This window comes from Phascolarctos cinereus, unplaced genomic scaffold (genome assembly GCF_003287225.1).
Source record: "Phascolarctos cinereus isolate Bilbo 61053 unplaced genomic scaffold, phaCin_HiC Scaffold_1;HRSCAF=81, whole genome shotgun sequence".
In the NCBI taxonomy this organism is placed as follows: Eukaryota; Metazoa; Chordata; class Mammalia; order Diprotodontia; family Phascolarctidae; genus Phascolarctos; species Phascolarctos cinereus.
In genome coordinates this window covers 76,558,187-76,583,011 of record NW_027555514.1, presented here as the reverse complement: position 1 = coordinate 76,583,011, position 24,825 = coordinate 76,558,187, and the positions used below count along the sequence as shown (strand labels likewise).

Sequence of the window (24,825 nt, the reverse complement as noted above, 5' to 3'; positions counted from 1 at the left end):
TCAGTTTAATCCCTGAAATCCACCTTTACTTGCAGTCATAATTTACTTAATTGTTGCTATTATTGGAAGAGTACAAACACGTGAAGTATACCAGGGAAGGGTTGTTAGTAATAAAATTATTCTTAAGCAAACTTGAACTTTTACCTTGGGGCAGACTGGGTGATAGTATGCATATGTACATATGCAGAAAGGCCATTTAATTGGTTTTGTTTTTTTAAATTTCAGATGTTATGCCAACTTTTATTTTGAAAGGAATAAAATGTTTCTAAAAGTCAGTTTTAGATATAGGCATATTTGGTATTTGTGTTTATTTATGGGTGAATAAATACATCCACAAAATTGTAAGGCTCATTGAAGATTTCTATCTCCTCTGGTACAAACAGCTTTCTCCCAACAAATGCACCTTTCTTTGTGCAGAGGTATTCCTGAAAGGTTGCAGGTACAGATTTAATTATTGCAAATTTAATCATTTTAAATGTACAGGGTAGTTCAGTATTTGAAGGAGGCCCTAAGTAAATCTTTTTTTTTTAAGTAAAGAATCTTTTTGTGTTATAAGTAATTTTTTTTCATATGTTTTTGAGTTTGGATTTTTAAATACCAGTTTCTATCAAAAAGGAAAGTGCAGTCAAAAAAACCAAAATCAGCACAAACCTTCCTTCTCTCCCTCTCTCTCTCTTTTTTTTAAATCAATTTACATTGAGACCTGACTGCAAAATGTGACGCTTCAGTCATGCAGGATGATTTCCTAAATAAGACACTCCCTTAAAACAGAGCATAATATCCAATTCAGGAAGGGGATTGAATTCTTTTCAGTGCCCCTATAATATGATCATCAAGCACTGATACTATTATTCCGTACTATCTTCATTATTTCTGAGTATATGCAGGCCCTTCACAGGTTTATATACACTTTAAGAAATGGCATCTGTTGTTTTGTTCCCCAGTGTTGAACTTGGCTGCTGTTCATATCTGTGTATGTGTTCAGATTTCCCCATTCTATAGTCTGACAGGCAGTGCCACAGTACCGAGAGGGCTAGCTTTGGGCTCAGAAAGATCTGGGTTCAAGGCCTGCCTCTGACCTGCAGGAAGGATCTGGATGCACCTTAATGCCTCAGGCAAGAGTTGTATCTTTGCATTGTTGGAGACAGTTTCCACATTGGGAATATCCCACAGGAACGAAAGTGTAGTCTCTCTCCTCAGAAAAAATCCCTTATAAACAGAACAGTTATATCATAGTGAGATTGTCAGCTTCTTTGAGAGCTCGTCTCTGTTATCTTTATATCTCTCCCATGTCTAGTTCAATTTGTTGGACTCGGTTGGCATTTAAATGTTGGTTGAATGAATTAATAGAATGAATGAATAGTAACTCTCATCCTTTTATCTTAGTATAGTTCAAGAACCTAGGGAGGGAGACTAACATGTCTTTCTTACCACCTGCAGATGGCTGACCTGAAAGAAGAAATTTTCACATTCTCTGACAGCTTCATGTATGGCACTGTGCATGTATTTTTTCTGTACCTCTGTCCTTCTATTTAGAAGGAGGTAAATAATGTGATTTTTTTCCAGGGAGGAACAGTCATTGGCAGTGCACGTTGCCAAGCATTCCGTACCCGGGAAGGCCGCTTACAAGCAGCTTATAATTTGATTCAAAAGGGAATCACTAACCTGTGTGTGATTGGTGGTGATGGAAGCTTAACAGGCGCCAACTTGTTCCGTGAAGAATGGAATGGACTGCTGGAAGAATTAGCCCAAACCGGTACATTTACACCTTTTTGTTGTCTTCTGCTGCCTTTGGAGAAAACTGACCTTTCCATGTAGCAATTTTGGTAACTTGAAGTAGGTTTTGTCATGTCATCTGTCAGGACTTCGATTTAGCCTGCTGATTTAGATTGTTCTTTTAAAGCCTCTTGGTGAAATCAGGTAGTTCACCAAATGTTAGATAGGTTTGTAACTTAAACTCAGGCTTTCCTTTGCTATAAACTACTTGGTGGTTCTGCAGAAGATTTCTAAAAATAATAATTATGGGATATAATGGAATTTATTTTCTTATAACCTATGCTTGAGATGTATGTGGATATGTGCGCATGTGTGTGCCTGTATACATATGTATACACATATACACACACATATATGTTTTTTTCATCGTTCAGTCGTTTCAGTTGTTTCTGACTCTTTGTGACCCAATCCATATATGTATGTGTATGTGTATATGTATAACACACACACACACACACACACACACACACATACATATATTTTTCATTGTTGTTCAGTTGTTTCAGTCATGTCTGAGTGTTTGTGACCCCATTTTGGGTTTTCTTGGCAAAGATACTGCAGTAGTTTGCCATTTCCTTCTCCAGCTCACTTTTTTGGATGAAAAACTGGGGTTAAGTGACTTGCCTAGGGTCACATACCAGTAAGTGTCTGTGTCCAGATTTGAACTCAGGAAGATGAATGAGTTTTCCTGACTTCACACCTAGCACATACATTACATATGGGTATATATATTACACATGTACAAGTGTGAGTAGGTAAGTATATTCACACATACATCTGTAATCTCAAATTTGAATAATATGAAACCTATTAAAAAGTATAGTATGTGCTAACAATCTCTGCTCAAGTCCTGTTTTAATATCCCAAGTAGTACAGAGGTGACCCTGGCTTTTTTAGGGCCATTCCAGTGGAGTGTAGACTCTTACACATCCCACTAAGCTAGAAGACAGAGCAACGAGACTGTTCTTTAGTCATCTGGGAAGCACCCTGGCTAAATCTGGAGAGTGAACTGGCTGCAGAATCTAATAGATAATGGGAACAGTAATAGACTTTTTCCCGCAACTCAAAAAGACCCCTAAAGCCTAGCAGAATCAAAGTGATTATGCACTAGTGATAGTGAGAGGCTGAGGAAAGGCTTGGAGTTGGGCAGAGGCAACTGCCAGTGAGTGTTGTAAATTGTGTATGGAGAATTAAGAATGCCTGCCAAGTGGTAACGAGGCAGAGCCAAACCTGGCCTTGTCCTTTTCCATTTTTTGATGTTTTGTTTATGCTTGTTTATAAAACCGATACACAAACACAATCACTTATAAATGTCTCTCTATATTCTCTTCTTTCTACTCCCAGAGCTGTCTCTTATAACAAAGCTGGGCTTGTCCTTGCTTCCTGTACTCCTATCAAGAGGCACATTAGAGCCCCAAAGTCATGAAAATAAGGGAATAAGTTACCACATATTTCTAACCTAAGCTAGTCTTTGCCATTTCAGCTAGCGCTTGCTAGAGGTTTACGGATGTACTCTTTGAGTGCCTAGGAAATACTTCTGTGCATTAATCTATAACTCCCATTTTCTTTGGTTTTGTTTTTGCTAGGCAATGGGGTTAAGTGACTTGCCCAGGGTCACACAGCTAGTAAGTGTTACGTTCTGAGGCCAGATTTGAACTCAGATCCTCCTGAATCCAGGACCCTATCCACTGCGCTACCCAGCTGCCCCCTATAACTCCCATTTTCTAAGACAGATCTCCAAATGTTATTGGGCTTTGGATGTTAAGAAAGAAAAGAGGGAGGGAGGAAAGAAGGGAGTACTAAGTACTGGGGATATAAATACAAAAAAAGAGAACAATCCCTGCTCTCAATGAGCTTGCTTCTAATAGAGAAACACAACACATAAAAGGGAACTAAAAAGAAGACATGCTCTTTAAATCCAGAAAGTTAGGAATGCCAAGAATGAGAGACATAGAATGCAGGCACACTTAAAATATTGCCAATGCAGAAACTGCATTGGCTGAACTTCAAGGACACCAATAATAATAACTTGAGTTTCTACAGCATGTTGAAGCTTACAGGGTGCTTGCCTTATGATAACTTTGTGAGGGAGCTAGTGTGCAAGTACTAGAAGTTGTGACTTGTTCACACAAAAATAATACGAGTTGGGGGGCATCTAGGTGGCATAGTGGATAGAGCACTGGCCCTGAAGTCAGGAGGACCTGAGTTCAAATCCAGCCTCAGACAAAACACATGACAGTAGCTGTGTGACCCTGGGCAAGTCACTTAACCCCAATTGCCTAATAAATAAATAAATAAAAATAAATGAAAATGGAAATAATAATAATAATAATAATAATAATAATACGAGTTGGAACCAGGAGTTGAAGCCAGTTCTCTCAATGTCAAGTTACATTCTTTTTATTTTACCAGTCTGAAGAGCAGTTCATTCTATAAAAATTTTTTTGTCTTTGACAAGCCTTCTTTCCCTGAATTCTTGAGAAATTATTCCAAAAATTTGTGAGGATGAAAAGTAAATAGTTTCTCGCATAAGATCATTTTTCTTTAAACATCGTGTTGATCCTGGAACATCAAGTGGTAGTCACCATGAACCCTGTCAATATTTTTAAACAGGTAAAATTGAAAAAGAGGCCGTGAAGAAATATGCCTATCTCAACATTGTGGGGATGGTGGGTTCTATAGACAATGACTTCTGTGGGACAGATATGACGATTGGCACCGACTCTGCTTTGCACAGAATCATTGAAGTCGTGGATGCCATCATGACCACTGCTCAGAGGTAAAACATTAGAAAGAAATGTGCAGGAAGAACAGAACTGGGCAAAGTAATTGCCCAGAATTGAATACTGGCAAAACATGCCCAAGAAAACTGGAATGCCAGCTCATGAAAGGAATATCTAAATAGCCCAAGATTCCTGATATCCTGGTAACAACTTGAGTGTTTGAAAGTATGAGAGTAAGAAAATGGGTCTGTGGTTTATTGATTTGTTTTCCCTTTTCTCCTTAGTCCCTCCCTTTTAAAGAGAATTTCATCAGGATTTTCTTCTATTTTCACAGCCACCCAGGCACCCTACTTCTGGGTTCCTTTTGTGAGAATATATCCAATGAATGGTTCTTTATATTGGAAATAAGTCTGTTTATACAAGTTTGTTCACTCCCCTGAAATAAGCATAAGAAAGTTTTCTAAAAACAATTTTAAATTTTCACATCCTGTGAATGTTTTTAAAATGGAAAAGTAATGTTTTGAAAGTATATGTTTTGAAAAAATAGCATTTTCAATGAGTTGAAAGATTACTTCATAGCAGGTACTTTGAGGCATCTACTTGCATTTATAGAAAATAAGTCTTTAAGTGGCCAGTTTACATAACTCTAGTGGCTGTAGAATTATACTCTCACCTTAAGCCTATTTGACTTATTCCTGTACCCTTCTGTTCGGTACCTTTCATGCCAGTGCTAAGGTTAATTATAGTTCTGTTCCCTATTTTTTTGTCTTACAGTCACCAGAGGACCTTTGTTCTGGAGGTTATGGGAAGACACTGTGGGTATGTGTTTAGAGAAAATAATATGCTTTAGGGATATTGGAGCTCATCATGTCTAAACCCCCTCATTTTATAGGTGAGGAAACTGAGCCCCAGACATATGAAGTTACACACTTTTAACTGTTGGCAGACCCAGGACCAGAATCCATGGCTCTTGAATTTTGTTTGAGTATACTTTCTATCATACCACCCTGTTGCTATTAGTGCCCGATGTATACTTACTGCATAGCATTTCTGATCTTGATGAAGTTGGTGTTCCTTCCATCAGAGTAGATTGAAGTCTCGACCACACCTTCACATCCTGTGTAATTTTTGTCCAAGTCTTCTCATAGATCCTCCCTAAATATTCTGCCCAGTGTGCCTGAGGCCTGAATCTAGGTCTTGGGACATTCTCTGGGTACCAGGGCAATACTTGGGCTGTCCATCTGTTAACCCTAACCCTTAATACATGACCAGCCCTCCTTTTTGGATTACTCAGTTCCTAAATGATACACTATATCACTGATAATTTGAAGAAAAATTTGTTAACAGTGAGAACTGTCTGAAAACAAAATGTGTTTGTCTCGAGAAGTGGGGAGCTCTCCTTCATTTTAGGTCTTTAGGTAAAGGCTGGGTGGATGACCCCTTATTAGGTATAGCATCAAATAGAGCCTTCTTTAGTTATAGCTTGGACTAGCTGCCTTCGAGGTCTCTGAAATTCTGAGTCTATAATGTGCTGTGGACCTAACCACTTAGGCCTACCATCTGTCTTTCTATGACTATTGAATCAGTTGCAGTTTCAACTCTTTGGGGACTGTGGTTTTCTGTGATTCACAGCCATTTAGCATCTTAGGAAAAGAAGAATGATGGGGAAAAAATACTTTGGGAGTCATTTCTCCTCTACCCTCCCCCCCCCACATATATAGCAAGGGTATGTAATTGGATTTTTCCCAAATGCTGTCCAATCTGCTCACTTCCTCCTGTTCATTTCTCAGTCCAGTGCAATATTACCTACAAAATGTGATGTCTGCCTTTTGATATTTCCTAAATAGGTATCTAGCCCTTGTAAGTGCCCTGGCTTGTGGTGCAGATTGGGTTTTCATTCCTGAATACCCACCAGAAGAAGGCTGGGAGAAGCAACTATGCGTTAAACTATCAGAGGTGATAGATTGTTTTAATGCCACTTACTGTATACTTTGTCTTCATATGTTCATGTGTTTGAGTGGTACTTGCTGTAATGAAATAGAAACAGCATTCCCTTTCCCCAGGAAGTACCAGTAATTCATTTAGGCTAAGTAATGTGCCTTGCCTGTGGGTTCAGGGCTTGTGAGACCAGATTTTGCCTGAAAATCCATTTGGCTCTTTATTAGCTTGATGAATCACCAAGTCTCCTAGCCAGAATGGGTCTGTTTTCTGTTCTCATATCCTAATTCCTCTTTAGTGTTACATGGAAAATGGTATCTATCCATTAACTATATTTTTCATTATGGTTAAGCTTGTTTTCAGTTTTATTGGCTTCTCATTAATTACTTTGTAGAGTATCTTTCCTCCCTTTTGTGATGGGAAAGTTTTGTTTGTATTTTATAAGAATATTTGTTAAATTAGGATATCTAGCAGGAGATTAAAAAATACTTTCCTGTGTTAATGTGTCTAATTAAAGGATAAACTCAATGTATTTCTGAGAACAGAAGTACAATCTGTAAATTAGTTGCCTGTTATTCCTTACCTCTTCTTCATTTTAATATATTCTAGTACTTTATTAAAGCACATATTGTATAAATATACTGAGTACTGAAGAGATTTGCAAAAGGATATCAGAAGTGTCTATCTTTAGTGAGTTCACTATTTATAGTAATGACTGAAGTCTGTATCACCAGTCCTCAGATGTACAGAATATCAGTTCTGTAGGTCTTTCACGAGTTAAGCCCTAGTGTTGAAACACTTTATAGTATAAAAATAGGATGTCAAAGTGCCCAAGAAGGGGAGGAGGAGTTCTTTGTAGTGCTGTGAAGTAATATAGAGGAAAGAGACATTTTTATATTCTAAGATTGTATGTGCATTGTGTGCATATGTGTGTGCATAAAGACCTAATTTTAGCATTAAATATTTTAGTATTTTGTATCAGACTTAATTTTCCAAAGTACAGAGTTTGCTCAATTTTTTTGAAGGGGTAGATAGATTTCTCTTTCCATTGTGGATGCAAGTGTGTGTGTGTTGGGGTGAGGGGGTATTATTCAGCTCAAACACAATGCGTATCTCCATAGAATTCTGCCCTTGGGGTCTGCAGTTGTTTTGATTTTTCTTAGAATCAAGCGTGCTTGATTTAATTAGTACATTTAAAACCTGGAAGTGGTCCCAAGGTTTAAATTAGAATTTTGTGTAATTTCTGCTATAGCTATGACTAGAAGTATATTTTTATTGACTATATTTTAGATTCCCCATCCTCATCAACAGCTGGCATTACTAGGACTAGCATTAACGTAGCATTTTATGAGAAAAACAGGCTTACTTTTATCAAGTTTTGAGACTCCTTTTTTTGTACATGTGTTGGCTTGCTTGTTTTATCTTCCCATTAGATTTTAAGATCCTTGAGGGCAGGTTCTTTATATTTCTCAAAACATCTCAGAGTGTCTTATACATAATTCACTCCAGAAATATTTGTTGATTGAATTAAAAAGATGTAATTGGCAGAGTTTGACAACATGGTTTTTCTATTGAATATTTACACATTCAACAAGCATTACTTGAATGCCTGCCATGTGCATAACAAACCACTGTGTTAAACCCTTCTCATGAAAGAGATCAAGGTGAATATAAATTATAATTAAACATTTTATAATCTAAGGGAAGGAGAAGAGGGGATACGAGATAAGACTAGGCACAGATTAACTGTACTACAAGGTAGAATACTGTTCCATAAAAGAATGACATATCGGTGCTCAGGGAGGTTGGAGAAAAGAGAAATCCCATTTTGGAGGAGGAATCCGATTTCATTATAGTTTCACAAAGGAAATGTAATCTGGATACTTAGGCTTTATAGGATACTGATTGGTAGAAATGAGGAACAGGGAAGGTATCCCCAAGTGTAAGGAAAAACATGAAAAAAGATGTTACAGCAGAAGAAAATACATGTCATGTTTGTGAAATAGAATGAGACCAGTTTGGCAGGGCCATGGATGTATATGTGTTTAGGTAAATAAGGCTGAAAAAGCAGATGGATCCCTCTGAACACAATGCTAAGAAGTTTTAGGGGTCGTGGAGAGCCACTGAAAATTTTTTTTTTTAGCATCAAAATGATGGGAACAGAGCTATCTTAAAGGAGAATTAATCTGGGAGCAGTATGTAGACTGAGTTGGAGAAGGAAGAAACTAGAATAAGGTGGGGAGAGGAGCAAGGAAGCTTTTTCAATTGTTGAGGTGAGAAGTAAAGTCTTGAGCAAAGGTGATATCAATGGGAGTAGAAAAGAGAAGATGATTGTTGGAGAGATTTTGGAGGAAATTTTTGTTGTTCAATCATTTCAGTCGTGTCTGACTGTTTGTGACCCCAAAGGGGTTTTCTCGGCAAAGATATTGGAGTGGTTTGCCATTTCCTTCTCCACCTCATTTTATAGATGAGGAAACTGAGGCAAACAGGGTTAAGTGACTTGCCTAAGGTCACACAGCTAGTAAGTGTCTTAAGTTAGATTTGAATTCAGAAAAAGGAATCTTCCTTGCTCTAGGCTGCACACTGTATTACTGTGCCACCTAACTGCCTAGGGTCACACAACTAAGAAATATCTGTGGCTGGCTTCACACTCAGATCTTCCCGGTTCTCCTGGCTCCAGGCCCAGTGCTCTATCCACTGTACCACCTAGCTGTCCCACCTGGCGAATATAGCTGTAGGCAAATGATTGAAAATGGAGGGCAGGTAGAGAAAAGGTAACTGGATGAGTGGGTACCCTTCTGCAATCTTCTCCCCAAAACAGCACAATAAAAAACACGTTAAGAAAATCACTGTGAGGCTCTGATCATCTCCAGCCTGTCTCTAATCCTAGACATTTTTTACTTCTGCTCTGTCCACAAAGATTCCTCAGACCCCTAACACACACAGAATGGTGCCATAGGAAACAGGCAGGTGACTTTGGTTATTCTCCAGAGTCCAATGGGAGGAAGGAGTAGGAAAAAGAAGAAACAGTTCTTTTGGTAGGAGAGGAGTCGATTGAATGGATTGACAAGGTGGGACAATTTCAGTTTCATCGTGGTACAGATGAATGGAAGAAGGAACATTCTAAAACTTCAACTGAATAGTCCCCTGCTTCCTTCCTTTTTTTTCTCACAGCAATTTCATTCTTCTCAACCCCCCTTTAAACTTTCTGCTGTCTCTGGTGTCACTAGTGAGCACCTATTTTCAAATCCAGTAGTAGTATTTGTAGCCTCCTTGACAGCAGCAGCTTTTGACCTTTTTACCGATCGCTCCTCTTCCCTCACCCTTAATGTGGGTGTTCCCCAATTGAACCAGCCCTAGGCCACATCTCTTCTCCCTTGGCAATTTCATTTACTCCAATGGCTTTGAGCAATAGAACATAGTGGATTTGGAGTCAGGAATGCCTGGCTTTAAATCCCAAACAGTGCATTTTCTTTCTGAGCCTCAGTTTCTTCATTTGTAAAATGAGGATAACTACTGCTTACTTCTCAGGTGCTCTACAAATTGGCATCATTTCACCTTACTTATATTATTCTGTTACTTACCTCCTGAACTGACCATGCACAATTGTGAATTAGACCTTTCTGTGTTGATATCTTATCCCCCAACTAACTGGACTATCATATCCTGGGATCTCAGACTACGGCAAACTGCAAAACAAAAAAAAAATCTGAAAAATAAAATAAAAAAAGAAAAGAAAAGGTGGGGACAGGGGAATGGATAGTTTTCTTTTGTTAAGCTCTTTGAAAAATATTTATTTTCTTTTCCCATAGAACCGTGCCAGGAAGAAGAGGCTGAACATCATCATTGTTGCAGAAGGAGCGATTGATATCCATAATAAACCAATTTCTTCAGAGAAGGTTAAGGATGTAAGTTGTTGGCCTTTACTGTAATGCTTCTGAGAAATTATCAATACAGATATTTATTTTTGTAAACCCTCACAAAAATAGTGCCTTCCAATGGTGATAAGAGGCATTTAATATAACAGCAGAACAATGCATGTTAAGAATGAAGGTAGGTGCTCACCACAGTATAATGTTCTTCCTTGTAACTAGAATTTCTACTTGAGGAATAAGTATAGATTTTAACAGCAAAGAGATCATTCTTTTTAAAGTACCCAGTGACTTTATTTTACCTTAGCATCCTCAGTGCCCAGCATAGTGCCTGCCATGGAGGTGTAGAGATATGGGTGATAGCTCACATTTATATAGCTCTTTAAGGTATACAAATCACTTTCATTTTTTTTTTATCACATTTGATCTTCACAACTACCCCATGAAGTAGGTGCTATTGCTAACCCCATTTTAAATAGATAAGGACTACATCTATGATTTCATTGCTATAGGGAACTTCTAGATGAAGAGACATCTCCCTACCAGTGTAGGTCAGCTCTTTCTCTGCAACTCAGTCTGAAAGTTGCCTAAATCTTAATGCACTTGAGGTCTAGGCACCTCCCTCTAATGTACACAAGGTCACACAATTAGTATTTTTCAGGGACAAAAATGGAGCTTGTTGGATTGAACTGTATTGCTGGAACACTTTGGTGTCCTGTCTTTCTTGGTTACTTTCTAGCCTGGAGCACCAACTAAGAGGCTTGTCTGGGAATAAAGCCATCTTGAGTTTATTGAAAGTGAATCACCATGTTATTTGCAGTTCTGAAGAAGGAATCGACAACGCTAGGCTTTTTTGTTGGTCTACCCTGACTAGTACCACCAATCTGCCTCCCCAGAGGCTTCTTAGCTCATCCCACAGGATCGCTGTTATTACAAAGCTCCCTGAAGGAAGCAGTCATTGAGAAACACAAGCAAACTCTTGGACATGGTTAAGGTGGTAGGACAGGGTGAGGCATGAGGGAAGATCTGGGCTTCAGCCTCAAAACTACTTTCGCTGTTCAAGTCAGTTGTACCTCCATTGATTTTGTTAGTGATATAAACAATCAACAGGTATTTATTTACTAAATTTACTTACTAAACATCTACATTTTTAACATACATTGTGCTGTTATAAATTGGGTCCTACCATTCTTCAACATGAACATTCTAAATTTGGAGGACATTTACCAATATTGTCAGGACGTGATACTTGATTCTAACTTCAGACACACCCAGAAAGAATATCTTTCTACATAAAGCTCAAAGGTATTTTTTTTAAAGTTTTCTTGTGTTTTGTTTTGTCTTCCTATCCTACTTTATTGCATTTGAGGTAAGTGTGTGCTCTAATCACAGACTGTTAGAGCTGGAAAGAACCAAGGGGAGAACCAGTCCAGGCTCTTCCTTTCGCAATTGAGGAAAGTGGAATGACGTCCTTTGTGCAAGGTCTCTCATCTAGTTAGTAGTGGATTTTAGGAGCTAGAATTGAGGTCTCCTAACTTCCAGTACAGTGATCTTTCAGTTCTGTGCTGCCTCATAAGCAAATACGAGTCGCTGATTGCATCAGCGTCTATAATTTAGAAGACAAATCCTATTGCACCTGACTGAGATTAAGTGACTTTGCTCCCAGTCACATATCTAGTAAGTATCAGAGCTAGGATTTAAACCTAAGTCTTCCTGATGCCACGCCTAGCCCTCAGTGAATGTCATACTCCTTATAACGTTCTGTCTCATACATAGCTTTTAAAATGTAAGGCATTTTAAGATGATTAGAGGAAAATTCCCAAAGCCTCTTTCTTTAATTCTCATTTTGGCTGGGAATAGTTTAATATAAGCTGTTGAACTTCCTAAAAAATATGTAACTGTTATATATTTTTTTTTACCTTCTTGGACAACACTTTTTTTCAAGAATAATTTTGAATAGGTTTTTAGTTTCGCATCTTCAGAGGATAAAAACTAGAGCTTTAGCTTTCTCTAATCATATCCAGAGAAGAGAGAATTTTAGGGAAAAAAACACATATTTCCCTCAGCTAAGACATAAAGGATGTCTATTGCTATGCATTACTCTTGTTATTCATTACTACACATTACTCTTATGTTATTCATAGGAATGTTATTCAAATAATGCACAACTCACTGTTGCAATGTTGCGTTTTCATTGATATAATGAATTTTTCTGTAGCTTGTAGTTAGTCAGCTGGGCTATGATACTCGTGTGACAATTCTTGGACATGTCCAAAGAGGAGGAACTCCTTCTGCTTTCGACAGGATTCTGGTAAGTTTGTAGGAATAATCACTCCTTTTTATTTGGCATGTCTCCAAGAGAAGAGTCTATTTTTGGATATTCAAAGCAGACTTCAACTTATTAAATACTAGATATACTGGCTAACATTCAGGATGAGTTCCCTGATAGGACCATTTGGCAAAGTGCAGAATATTCCATTTCTGGTCAAGTTAGGAGCTCCATCATCTGAGACATTAATGGCCACTTGTGCTTATTTTAAAGTCAGCTTGAGACTAGCCAGCTTAAGAACAGTAAATCAGACCAAAAGAGTACTAAGAGGCCTTTTAACTCATTACCACGGTAGCTTGGGTGCCAGAGAGAACGGAGCCCAGAAGGCAGAACTATAATGGGGAAGCTAAAGGTTTGTCAAGAGATGAAAGGTATGACAAGAGAATAAAAGAATTTATCTAGATTGAGGATTCATGGTTTCATGCACTTGCTTTATTTTCCTCAATATCAAGAATCCTGAGTGAGGCCTACCCTTCTTGCTAAAATTAAAACTGGCAGGTTTTAGAGAGGGGTTAAAGGCTGTTAATGTGTAATTGAGGTTTTCTCCTTTGTCATAAAAGAAAGGACTCTTTAAAAAAAATTGAAGGGGAGAGGTGTAGTGAGAATGCTGGCAACTATCCAGGTATTTTGTATCAGGAACAAGTACCTATGATCCGTTTGTTCGTGGAGATGTCTGAGAGTGGTAAGGGTTTGAGATTGTAAACCTCTTCCAAAGATCCTTATTAATAGAAGGTACTAATTGACTCTTCCCAGATGTCCTTTTTAATATGGTACATTTGGGTTTCTTGCTTACCACATTCTTCCCTTTCCAGGCTAGTCGCATGGGTGTGGATGCTGTATTGGCCCTCCTCGAGGCTACACCAAATACCCCAGCGTGTGTTGTGTCTCTGTCTGGAAACCAGTCTGTACGTCTACCCCTGATGGAGTGTGTGCATATGGTGAGTTCTTGGATGGGGCCAACTGGTAGTTCCAATCAATTGATTGGACTAGGAAGGTGAAGGGTGACAATTAGTGCCTGTTACTAACCAAACAGAACAAAAGCCTGAGTGAAGCCTTTCTGCCTTGTCATTCACTGAATGAACAAAAAGCAAACTGAAGTCTCCAAGATAGTAATTAGTGGTCTAAAGGATATAACAGCAGTTTAATCTTGAAACACAGGTAGGTCCCAAGTAGTATGAATAATTAGTCTCGTGAAGTGGTTGCATGTATTTGAAATCACTATTATAAGTTTATAATTATCAAAAATATGGTAATTGGTTCCACCCCAATAGAAATATGCCATGTGAATTCAAATAATGCAGCCACTTTACAGGATTCATTATTCTCACTAATCGAGGCCTATTATTTTTAATTACTCTTTTGTGAAACTAGAGAGATTAATATCCTTCTTTTAATTTTGTAATTTTCATCTGCATCTTCTTAGTTAAATCTGTATGACACTTTTTAATAGCCTCATCTAAATTAGTTGGTTTGTTGCATTGTTTTTTTTTTTTTAAGTGAGTTTTCTCTTGGCATCTTTGGGTTTCCAAGTAGCTGAGTCAGTGACGGTTTACTGAGCACCAGTTCTATTCTAGGTGCTGAGAGAATGTAAAAGAAGTATGCAAAGGCTCTGCCCTAAAAGAATTTTAGAATATTGCTGGGGAGTTGGGACATGTACACACAAAACAATTGGAGCACAGCATGAAGCTGTATAAAATCAGGTACTAAATTATGTGGTATTGGAGTTCGAAGAGAGGAGACATCTGAACAGTAGCACGTCTCAGAGAATATTTGAAGCAGTCCACCCAGAGCTATCCAAATCTGTTAGATGAGCTGATCCATCAGTACATGGATGAGTCCATGGTCTTACCAGCATGAACATTCTCTTTGCTGGTACAGGGTGCATCCCTTCCTCATCTGGTATAATTTTTGTCCCTGTCCTTCCGTAAATAGCCTGGCACAGTGCCTTTCATAATATCAGCTCTTCATTATTAAGAGTTGAATAGGACTGAATAAAGCCAGTTCCTTGGGCAGAAAGCAATATGAAAATGATGGATATTGAACTTGAGGGAGTACCTTGGGCCCACTGAAAGCACTGAAAGTTTTCCAAATGCAATCCAGACAGCTAGTATCTCCCTATTAAATCTTAGACCCAGATCCTTGTCCAGTGACATTTAGATGACCAAGGTACAAATAAAACAGGTGACACTGCCTGCCTGCTCCTGTGGAGGCGGCCGAATGACAATGGTGATCGTGATACTCATCTCCTATTTATATAGCACTTGACATTTTTCAGAATCCTTATGAGTCAGGTAAAGTAGCCATGGAGTCACACTGGAGTCATGAACACTAGCTACTGCATCATCCCTCATATATAATAAGGGAGAACTCATGTGCTGTGTCTGCATCATATAGGTTCAACATGGCCATGGTGACCATGCGTGTGGACTGAACCTGATATTGCCACGTGAGATGTTTATTATATAGGCCACCAAACTTGCCTACGTTCCATTCTGAAAGGGGAAAAAAAGGAAGCAAACTGTTTTCTCTTGTTACTATTGTTCAGACACGTCCAACTATTTGTGACCCCCATTTGGGTCACATTTCTTGGCAAAGATACTAAAGTGGTTTGCCATTTCCTTCTCTAGCTCATTTTACCAGCTGAGGAAACTGAGGAACACAGGGTTAAGTGACTTGACCAGGATTGCACAGTTTAGTAAATGTGTGAAACATATTTGAACTCACAAAGATGAGTCTTCCTGACTTCAGGCCTCACGCTCTATCTATTGCACCACCTTAGAGAATATCTTACACTTTGACATTTTTAAACTTGCTTTTACTGTTTTTATTTTAAGACTCAGGAAGTTCAGAAGGCAATGGATAATAGACAATTTGATGAGGCTGTGAAGCTTCGAGGAAGGTGAGTTGATCTGGAGAGAGTACAGAAGAGCCAAATGTTGGGCCTGGCCAGAGCTCTCAGGAAAGAAGATGGATGCACTTATAAAGTCTTATTCTTAATGGTTCCCATAGTCATTCCCTGTGGATTTACATAGGATTTGCATGAAATCGGTGTCAAAAGGGACTTTCTGAACAATGACTAGTTGAAGTATGTGATGAGAATTTCCTGAAGGCCAAGTTATACTGAAATTAAGATATATAGTAATCATGTTGCAAGGCTTTAGAAAATGAACTGAAAACTAGCAGAATAATGATAGCTCTTCCAAGACTTGAGAGATGGCCATGTTGAAGAGGGGCTGTTCTATGGAATCCAGGCTATGGGAGCTAGCACAGCCAGGGTGAGGACTTATAGGCAATCAGAGTTTTGTTCAGGAAAGAGCATTGACTGGATTTATGAGTCAAAAGACATGGATCAATTGGGATGGAATCAAGGGCACAAATAGTGAGAAATGAAATGAGGGAAGGAGGAGGGAATGAGTAATACTGTTGAAATTTTGAGGAGACTTGAGGGATCTCTCTTCACATGGTCTCAATCTTAGAGAACTTGACTGAAGCCTAAGTTATCTGCCATAAGTATGAGATTGAGAAGGGCAGGGTTTAAAACTGGAGGTTTGAGTAAAAGGAAGAGGCTTAGAAATGTCCCAAAGGGCAACGAGATAGGGAGCAGCGGAGTAGGAAAGTAGTAAGTGAAATGTGTGAAACATATATGAACTCACAAAGATGAGTCTTCAGTCAAGATTTAGGCTTCAGTCAAGTTCTCTAAGATTGAGACCATGTGAATAGAGCTCCCTTAAGTCTCCTCGAAATTTCAAGTAATGAAGAGTAGAGGAGAAGGAATTTTGAGTTGCAGTCAGGGTCCTTGCTGAATTTATACCTCATAAATTTACTCTGGGTGAAATCAACTTGTTATTAGTAATTAGAGCAGCCTAAAAATGAAATGAGTTGTCTTGTTAGGTAGTGAGTTCCTCATTACTGGATGTCTTCCAGCAGAGATTAGATGACCATCAGGGATTTTGGAAATGTGACTCTTGAACTGATTATGAATGGAGCAGATGAGAAAAAAGTGCGGCTTTGAAGCAACAGTCATAAGGGACTTCCTCAAAATGAGAGAAGGGTGGCCTTGAGCAAATACTGTTTTTACCACTACGTTACATTGCTTCCTTTGCAACGACTATTCCGACACCACTCCTGACACCATTATTGCTTTTTCCACTGTGTCCCTGAAACCCCTTCCCATTTAAGGCTTAGCATCTCTCCTTGTCTCAGCGCTGCCGTCAATACCAGTCAGTGTCTGAACTTGACTGAGTCCTTCTACAGTGGTACGTAACTGCAAGGTCATTCACAGCTCTGGGAGACACACAGGGGCTCCCCATCGTCTACTCCAGCACATTCCCTGGGTTTTGGTTGGCTCCTCTGCCTCATCTTGACCTTCTTCCCTTATCTCTATGGCATACTGCAAGATGAGCTGTTTATCCTGACCCTTCAAACTAGAATGGAAGATCTGGTCCAATCAAGACTTGGGATTGTGGAACTGGGGACAGTGGTAGCTTTGGGGTCAGAGGACCTCGGTTCAAATTCTGACTCTTCCCCTTAATACTTGCATGTTCTTAGGCAAATCACTTTCCTTATTTGTAAAGTGAGGGGGTTGGAGTAGGTGACTTAAAGATGACTTCTATAGCTTTCATCCTTTGGATGCTGGATAGGACACTATGTTGGGGGCAGGGCATTTAGGGCTGTATATAGGTCTCCCCGGACCCCTATGTGTGTCATAAGCATACAGAGGACAGTGAGAATGTGTTCTTTATATATAAGGTAAGAATTTAGGCTTTTCAGATTTGGGGATCATGAGGCATTTGCTTTTTTTGTCCATTATTTTGATCGTCTATTAAGAGGAGGTTGGACTAGATGCCTCTAAAGATTCTTACAGTTCTGTAAGGCTGACTTGAGGATATTTCCCTAGATATTTTCTGCCATGACAAAGTTATCTGTGTTCATTCCTCCATTCTGCTACATACTATTTTGACAGAATTTTTTAAATGAACAGTCACAACAACAACCACCACTAAAAAGTAAAACCCAGAACTTGCACCATTATTATCTGCTATTATAAGGAAAGGGATGGTTAGAGGTAAAGGAAGGAGGTAAGCATAGGTGTCTACTGTGTACCAGGCACTGTGCTGAGCGCTTTATAAATATTCCATTTGATCCTCAAAGTAACCCTGGAGGGTACATGCTGTTACTATCTTCTTTTTACAGTTGAGGAAACTGAGGTAAATAGGTTAGTGATTTGCCCAGGGTCACATAGCTCGTAGGTATCTGAGCCAGATTTGAACTCAGGTCTTCCCAACTCCAGGTCCAGCATTCTATCCGCTGCACCACCTAACTACAATAACATAATGTGTTTGAAAAATTCTTAGTGTAATCTGGAGGGTAGATCTGTTTTCTTTCAAGTATTTTTAAATGATGATAAAAAGAATTCTCCATTATTTTTATTTTAGGAGCTTTGAGAACAACCTGAACACCTATAAAATGCTTTCTCAAAAAAAATCGGATGCAGAGCTTCCAAAGGTAGGTGGTGCGTGAGACCAAGGCTGGGGGGCAGGGGCATGATGTTCAGGGGAGTGTGAGATTGAATAGATGATGCAGTTAGATGGGAATTATATTGGGAATGGGAATACTCTGTAAACTTGGGGTTACGAGGAAGGTGTCGTTAACTCCAGGAAGTTAGGCACCTTCTTTTCTTTTCTTTTTTTTTTTTAATGTAAATAGTATTTTATTACGGTGAAGTACATGTAAAGCCAATTTTCAACATTCATTTTTTATAAGATTTTGAGTTCCAAATTTTTCTCCCTCCCTCCCTCCTCTCTCCCCTTCTAAAATGGCAAGCAATTTGATACAGGTTACACATGTGTAATCATGTTAAAACGTATTTCCATATTAGTCATGTTGTGAAAGAAGAAACAGAACAAAGGGGGAAAAAACCCACAAAGAACAAAGAAAGTAAAAGCGGTATGCTTGCATCTACATTCAGACTCCATCGGGGTACCTCCCCTTTGTTTTGAAAGGTGGTGGAATAATGAAAATAAGGAATATTTCTGTTCCCCTTATTTTACTGGGACCTTCTCTTTGGTATAGAAGAAATCTAGTAGAGCATAGACTGGAAACAGTATACTTTAGATGTGAGAGAGAGAGAGAGAGAGAGAGAGAGAGAGAGAGAGAGAGAGAGAGAGAGAGAGAGAGAGAGAGAGAGAGAGAGAGAGAGAGAGAGAGAGAGAGAGAGAGAGAGAGAGAGAGAAAATGTTATATAATGTTTGTTGAAGCTACTCCTTGATTCTTTTTTAAGCCCAAAGTGATTCTTTACCTAGAATTCACAATATCTTATTTTATAATTTTGATAACTGTCAAGTCAAGCCAACAGGCATTTTTTTTTTTGGTGAGGCAATTGGGGTTAAGTGACTTGCCCAGGGTCACAGAGCTAGTAAGTGTCAAGTGTCTAAGGTCACATTTGAACTCAGGACCTCTTGACTCCAAGGCCGGAGCTCTATCCACTGCACCACCTAGCTGCCCCACAACAACCATTTATTAAGAGCCTGCTATGTGTCTATCACCGTGCGAGGGATACAAAGAAAGGCAGAGAAAAACAATCCTCGCTCTCAAGGCGCTTACAGTGCAATGAAGCAGTGTACAAACCAGATCGATTTCATTATAATTGTTATCCTTTATAATGCTGTGTGTTTTATGGTATACATTTAAAAACATTATTGAGGAGGGGTCCATAAGCTTTATCAGACTGCTGACTGGGGCTCATGCCATAAAAGCTCTTAGTGCCTGGTGCAAAATAGGGGCTTCAGAATGTTTGTTTCCTGTCCTACCTTTCCTAAAAATCAAAATCCTCCTACCATATTCTTATTCGGATGTGGAATTAAGCTAAATTGAAGACAGTTGTATGAGATTTACAAAATCAGTTCGGTATTTTAAAATATGTCATCAGATCGGATTTATGTTGTGATACATTTAAGCATTCATTAGCTGTGCAAACACATAAGAAATGTTAATGTATACATAACCCATAGTTTATTATGTATAGCAAAAGTCAGACAGAGGCACACAGTTAACACAGGCTTAATTTAGCAATCATTTTTGACATTTAGCAACTTCTTAGAAATCTGATTCCTTCAAAAATGAGTGATTAGAAGAGATCCTCTTCTGTAAGGCCATGTGAAGAATGCCATTTTAGGAACTGCATGAATAAATGCTCCTAGATTCCCATTAACAGGAAGTTTTTATACTTCTTGCTGATAAATTCATCAGCATTGAGTACTTCATTTCAGCCATATTTAATAATTACTGCTAAACTTCCCAGAAGGCAAGATATATGCATGTAAAATTGATCAGTGATACAGATTATGAGTTTTAAAAGATAAAGTTTCTTGGAGGGCCATCACTCATTGTAATTGACTAAGATGTACCTTATTGCTAATATTTTACAAATAAAATTTTAAAGTCTTTGTAAAAGTACATCATTATGGCTACTTCTTTGGCTTTATGATGGATACCAGGCCTTGTTCTAAAGCATGACTCAGCGATAACTGAATCATGCAGCTCTTTAATTGTATTATGTTGCATGTCATGGGGTAGTGTGACTGTGCAAGTCTTGATAAGGCAGTAAGAGAGGATAAACTAGAAATAGTCTAAAAGATAAATATGGCTATCTCTCTGAATCCTGAACGAGCGCTTTTCCCAATGACAAAAATCTCTTTCCTCTGCTGTTGTTGTGTTACTGGCCATCTCTGATACCTTGCTCACCAGCCAGACGACTCATCTGTGACTACACTGTCAACGACTATATGCTGGGAAGCTTTCCAATACTAATCTATTTCCAGTTCTTTGTGTTTGCAGGATTTCCCCTGTGGCAAATGGCTGTATTAGCCAAGTGCTGTTGCACAGGTTAAAGAAAGCACTTTTGTTAAAGTCTTTTCTAATTCTTAAAATGGAAATAGAAAAGAGCTCTTTTAAGATGTAGGTAAAATAGAATTCTAGCCAAACAATTTATTTAGTTATATCTAGTGCATATTTCCTCACATAAAGGGGGAAAAAAAGACTAATTAACCCAAAACTGATGGTTGTTGGCCCAATTGAGGTTGACTGTGGTCGAGAATATTAAGGTATTCTGAAATTGATCCTTCAGAAAACCATTGGAAGTGGGCAGAGAGGTCTATTGAAATATTAGAATGTTAATTAGATAACTGGGTTTAATCCATCTTCTCTACTAGTTATCAACAAGCCTTTTTTTGGACCTAGTGTAAAGCTGGCAGATTCCACCAGTCATTTTCCCCCAAGCTTGTTTTGTTGCTCCCATTTATTTCAGCAGTGTCAGCCAAAGCATTTTCTTTATAGCACTCTATTATAAACATTATTGTGCTACATTATTGAAAGTCTGGTAACCTGATTTCTTTTTCTCTTTTGCAGAGCAATTTTAATGTGGCTGTTATGAATGTGGGTGCTCCTGCTGCAGGGATGAATGCTGCTGTTCGTTCAGCAGTGAGAATGGGCATCATCGAGGGTCATAAGATGCTTGCTGTCAGTAATGGCTTTGAAGGATTTTCTAAGGGTCAGGTGAGTGTCACAGGGAATTCAACGAAGTACAAGGAAACAAACCAAAATATTTTCATGAATGTTGAAGGGACCTACATGTCATCTAGTCTGTTTTATAAATGATGAGGCCCGAAGAGGTTGAGCGGTAAAGCCAACACTAGAACCCAGGTCTCTTGATAACCCCTCCTGTGCTCTTTCCACTATAATAGTAGCAAATAATAGTAACATTTATGTAGTGCTAACTGTGCACCAGGCGCTGTGCTAAGCACCACCTTTTTTGATTCTCACAAGTAGATGCTCTTATCCCCATTTTATGCACAAGGAAATTGAGGCAAGCAGAGATTAAGTGACCTGCCTGAGGTCACACAGCTAGTAAATGTCTAAGTCTGGATCTGAACCTAGGTGTTTCTGAATTCAGGATCTTCATCCCAGTTCTCTATCTACTGGGCCACTTGGCTGCACTGTCCCAAACTTCCTTGCCCTAGACCTGCCCCACCCCTCCCTCAGAGGCAACCTGTGACTCATAAGCTAAAGGGCTATACTCCTTCATTCCTTTTATTTCCAATTTGAGGAATGCTCATAGAGAGGGGGAGCCAGAAAGCATCTTGGTTCTATAGTTACCAGAAGGCTTACAGGAACCATCACTGGACTCGTGGACAAGAGTCCTGAAATAACCCTATTTCCTCTTCCTATTGTGAACTCTGAAGCCCTTTTAAACATCATTTCACTTCTCTTTAAACACCTTTCTGAATTAGGAACAGGAATTGCTCGCTTGATCTCATGTGAATGGTAGCAGCTGAAAGTCAGAGAATAGAGCAGAGCTGTAGCATTTAACAAATACTTATTGAAAACTAAATGCAGGATGCTGTGGGGAACCCCAAGAACCCCTAAGCAAAATTAGATACTTTAAGCTGGCCATATTGGTGGAAATTTAAAAAAATGCATGGATTGAGTGTCCTCTTAAGATGCTTTTCCAACTGTAAGATTCCATGTAAAAGGTATTATATAGACTATTCATGAAGGCAGACATCTTTCCTAGACCCTATACTGTAAAGTGGATCAGACTTGGATTCAGAAAGTCTTCAGTTCAAATGCAGCCTCAGACACTTATTAACCATGTGATCCTGGGCAAGTCAGCTCTGTTTGCTTCAGTTTCCTCTTCTGTAAAATGTGAATAATAATAACACCTACTTCCTAGAATTGTTGTGAGAATCAAAAGAGATAATAATTGTAAAGTGCTCAGCACTGTGTCTGGCACACAGTAAGCAATATAAATGTTAGTTGCTATTATCTCCTCTCTTCAGTGAGATCATCTGCTCCCTCTGTACAGATGACTGCCAAATCTACTGAGCCCTGATTTCTTTTCTGACTTGCCAGCCCATGTCAACAACTGCATTCTACCTAGATACCACGCTGGCAACTCAAATTCAACATGTCTGAAACTGTACTCTTCTCTCTAAACCTCTATATAGCACTGTCCTTTCAGTTACCCAAGTTTTAAACCTTAAGGCCATCCTGGGGCTTTCTCTCTTCCTCTCTGACCATATCGAGTCATCTTGCCAAGTCTCGTTGATTTTACCTAAAGAACACCTCTAGTATCAGGTACCTTTCATTCCATTCACTGCCAACATTCTAGTTTGAGCCTTCATCACAGTTCAGCTGGACTATTGTAATCGCCTCCTAATTTGCTTCCTTGTTTCCAGTATCTTCCTTCTCTTATCACATAGCTCTCAAAATGATCTTCCCAAGTCACAAACCTCTTGCCATGCATGTCACTGCCATGCCCCAACACTTTCTATGGCTCCCCAGTGCCTCAAGGATAAAATGTAAATCCCTTTAGTCTGGAATTTATGATCTTTCTTTCACAATCTGGCTCCCATATATCTTTGCAGCCTTCAATCGCTTACCTTCTCTCCAGGCAGTTTTATTTTCCAGCCAAAATGGAGAATTAACTGTTCTGTAAGCTTGACAGGCTGACTCTTGCCTCTTTGCTCTTGCAAAATCCAGCCTCCCATCCTTGGACTGCCATCCTCTCCTGATTTTCACCTTTCAGAATGACTCTATTCCTTGAAGGCTTGATTCAGGTGCCACCTCCTTTATTTAGCTTTCTGTGGTCTCATCGGTGCTTAGCATTGTCTCTCTCCTCAGATATTCCTAGAACACAATGTTCTATCTCCCTTTTGCCTCCATCCTCCCTACCTTGTGTTACACTTATCTATATGCAGGCTGTCTCTCCAGCATAGAATGTAATATGTTCCTTGAGGGAAGGGACTGTTGAGTTTTTCTTTTCGTGTCCTTAGCACCCACCACAATATCTGACACACAATAGGTATTTAGTAAATGTTTTCACCACAATTCTCAAAGCAAGGACAGATAGGTTTAGCCCTTTAAACTAGAGGTTATAAAACATAATACATCTTGTGTACTGTTTCTGCAGTTCTGAACTGAAATAGATTTTTGTGTAACACCCCTAATCCATTCATTCATTCGGTAAACATATATTAAGTTTTAAAATATATGTTAAAATTTTTAAACATACATTAACATTCAGTAAACATATATTAAGCACCTGCTATGTGCCAGGCACTGTGCTAATTGCCCAAAGTATATCCTTCCAAGTAGCATTGATCCCATTTCCAGTGAATTTGTTTCAGCTTGATCAGCCCTTTGCCCACCTTGTTAAGAACATTCTCCAGGACCACTCAGGAGTCCTGCAGAGGAATGGTCAGATTTTCCCTAATAAATTCATAAAATAAATGTAACATGGATGGTACTGTTAATGTTTCATTTAACTACTAATCAGTAGTTCTATGAATTGAGAGTTATGTTATGTAAGCATTATGTTGAGAAAAAATTCTTGAGTTCTAGAAGCAAGCTCCTTCATATTTAGTTCACTTTTTTGTTTTTCTGACCTTGACAAACATCAGTGAACGTGAGCATTTTCACATACAAAAAGTAGAGAAAGGATTGTAAATGAAGGTGTAGATCTCTATTATAAATGGCTTCTTTTTTAAAAAAAATATATAATAAAAAAACTATGTAATAAACTTTACCATGTTTCTTTTTTTCTTTTTCTTTTTCTTTTCTTTTCTTTCTTTCTTTCTTTTTTTTTTTGTAGACAATTAGGGTTAAGTGATTTGCCCAGGGTCACACAGCTAGTAAGTGTCTGAGGCTGAATTTTAACTTGGGTCCTCCTGACTCCAGGGCTGCTGTTCTCTCCACTGTATCATCTAGCTGCCCCTCATTGTGTTAGTTTCAAAGCTCTCCTATTTTTCTGTCTCCCTCCTTTAGTTACCTTTCACAGTTGCTGTCAAGCTATCACCTGGAAGAACCTTAACTAGGTTCTGAAGGTCCCATTGTCCCAGGAATAGGGCACACATTCTAATCCAATGCTTCACAAACCAAGAGCCTCACTGGTGGCCAGCCTTTGATTTTATGTGCTTGACAATTTTAGTGGCTATCTCAAGCATCAAAAAAAACTTGAGTTAGAACTTGTGTTCACTATTGCTTTGTGTAGCTAACCAGAGATAAAAATGAATTTCATGTCGTGCAAACCTGTCACAGTTTTAAATGCTGTTTATAAATTACTAATAATATCTTACCTCCCACCTCCCCTCCCCCCCAAATAATCATTATTTGGGTTATCTAAATTTCT

At 38.8% G+C, this 24,825-nt stretch overlaps 1 protein-coding gene across 1 annotated transcript in view; it reads left to right on the top strand.

The window, feature by feature from the left end:
• Window positions 1–24,825, top strand: part of PFKP (phosphofructokinase, platelet) — an 86,873-nt gene that overhangs the window by 27,723 nt on the left and 34,325 nt on the right. The window contains exons 4-13 of the mRNA XM_020990383.2: window positions 1,567–1,756; window positions 4,390–4,555; window positions 5,274–5,318; window positions 6,347–6,455; window positions 10,250–10,345; window positions 12,528–12,620; window positions 13,451–13,576; window positions 15,473–15,537; window positions 18,074–18,143; window positions 21,045–21,191. Coding sequence (XP_020846042.1) covers window positions 1,567–1,756; window positions 4,390–4,555; window positions 5,274–5,318; window positions 6,347–6,455; window positions 10,250–10,345; window positions 12,528–12,620; window positions 13,451–13,576; window positions 15,473–15,537; window positions 18,074–18,143; window positions 21,045–21,191 — 1,107 coding nt within the window. The remainder of the gene's footprint in view (window positions 1–1,566; window positions 1,757–4,389; window positions 4,556–5,273; window positions 5,319–6,346; window positions 6,456–10,249; window positions 10,346–12,527; window positions 12,621–13,450; window positions 13,577–15,472; window positions 15,538–18,073; window positions 18,144–21,044; window positions 21,192–24,825) is intronic.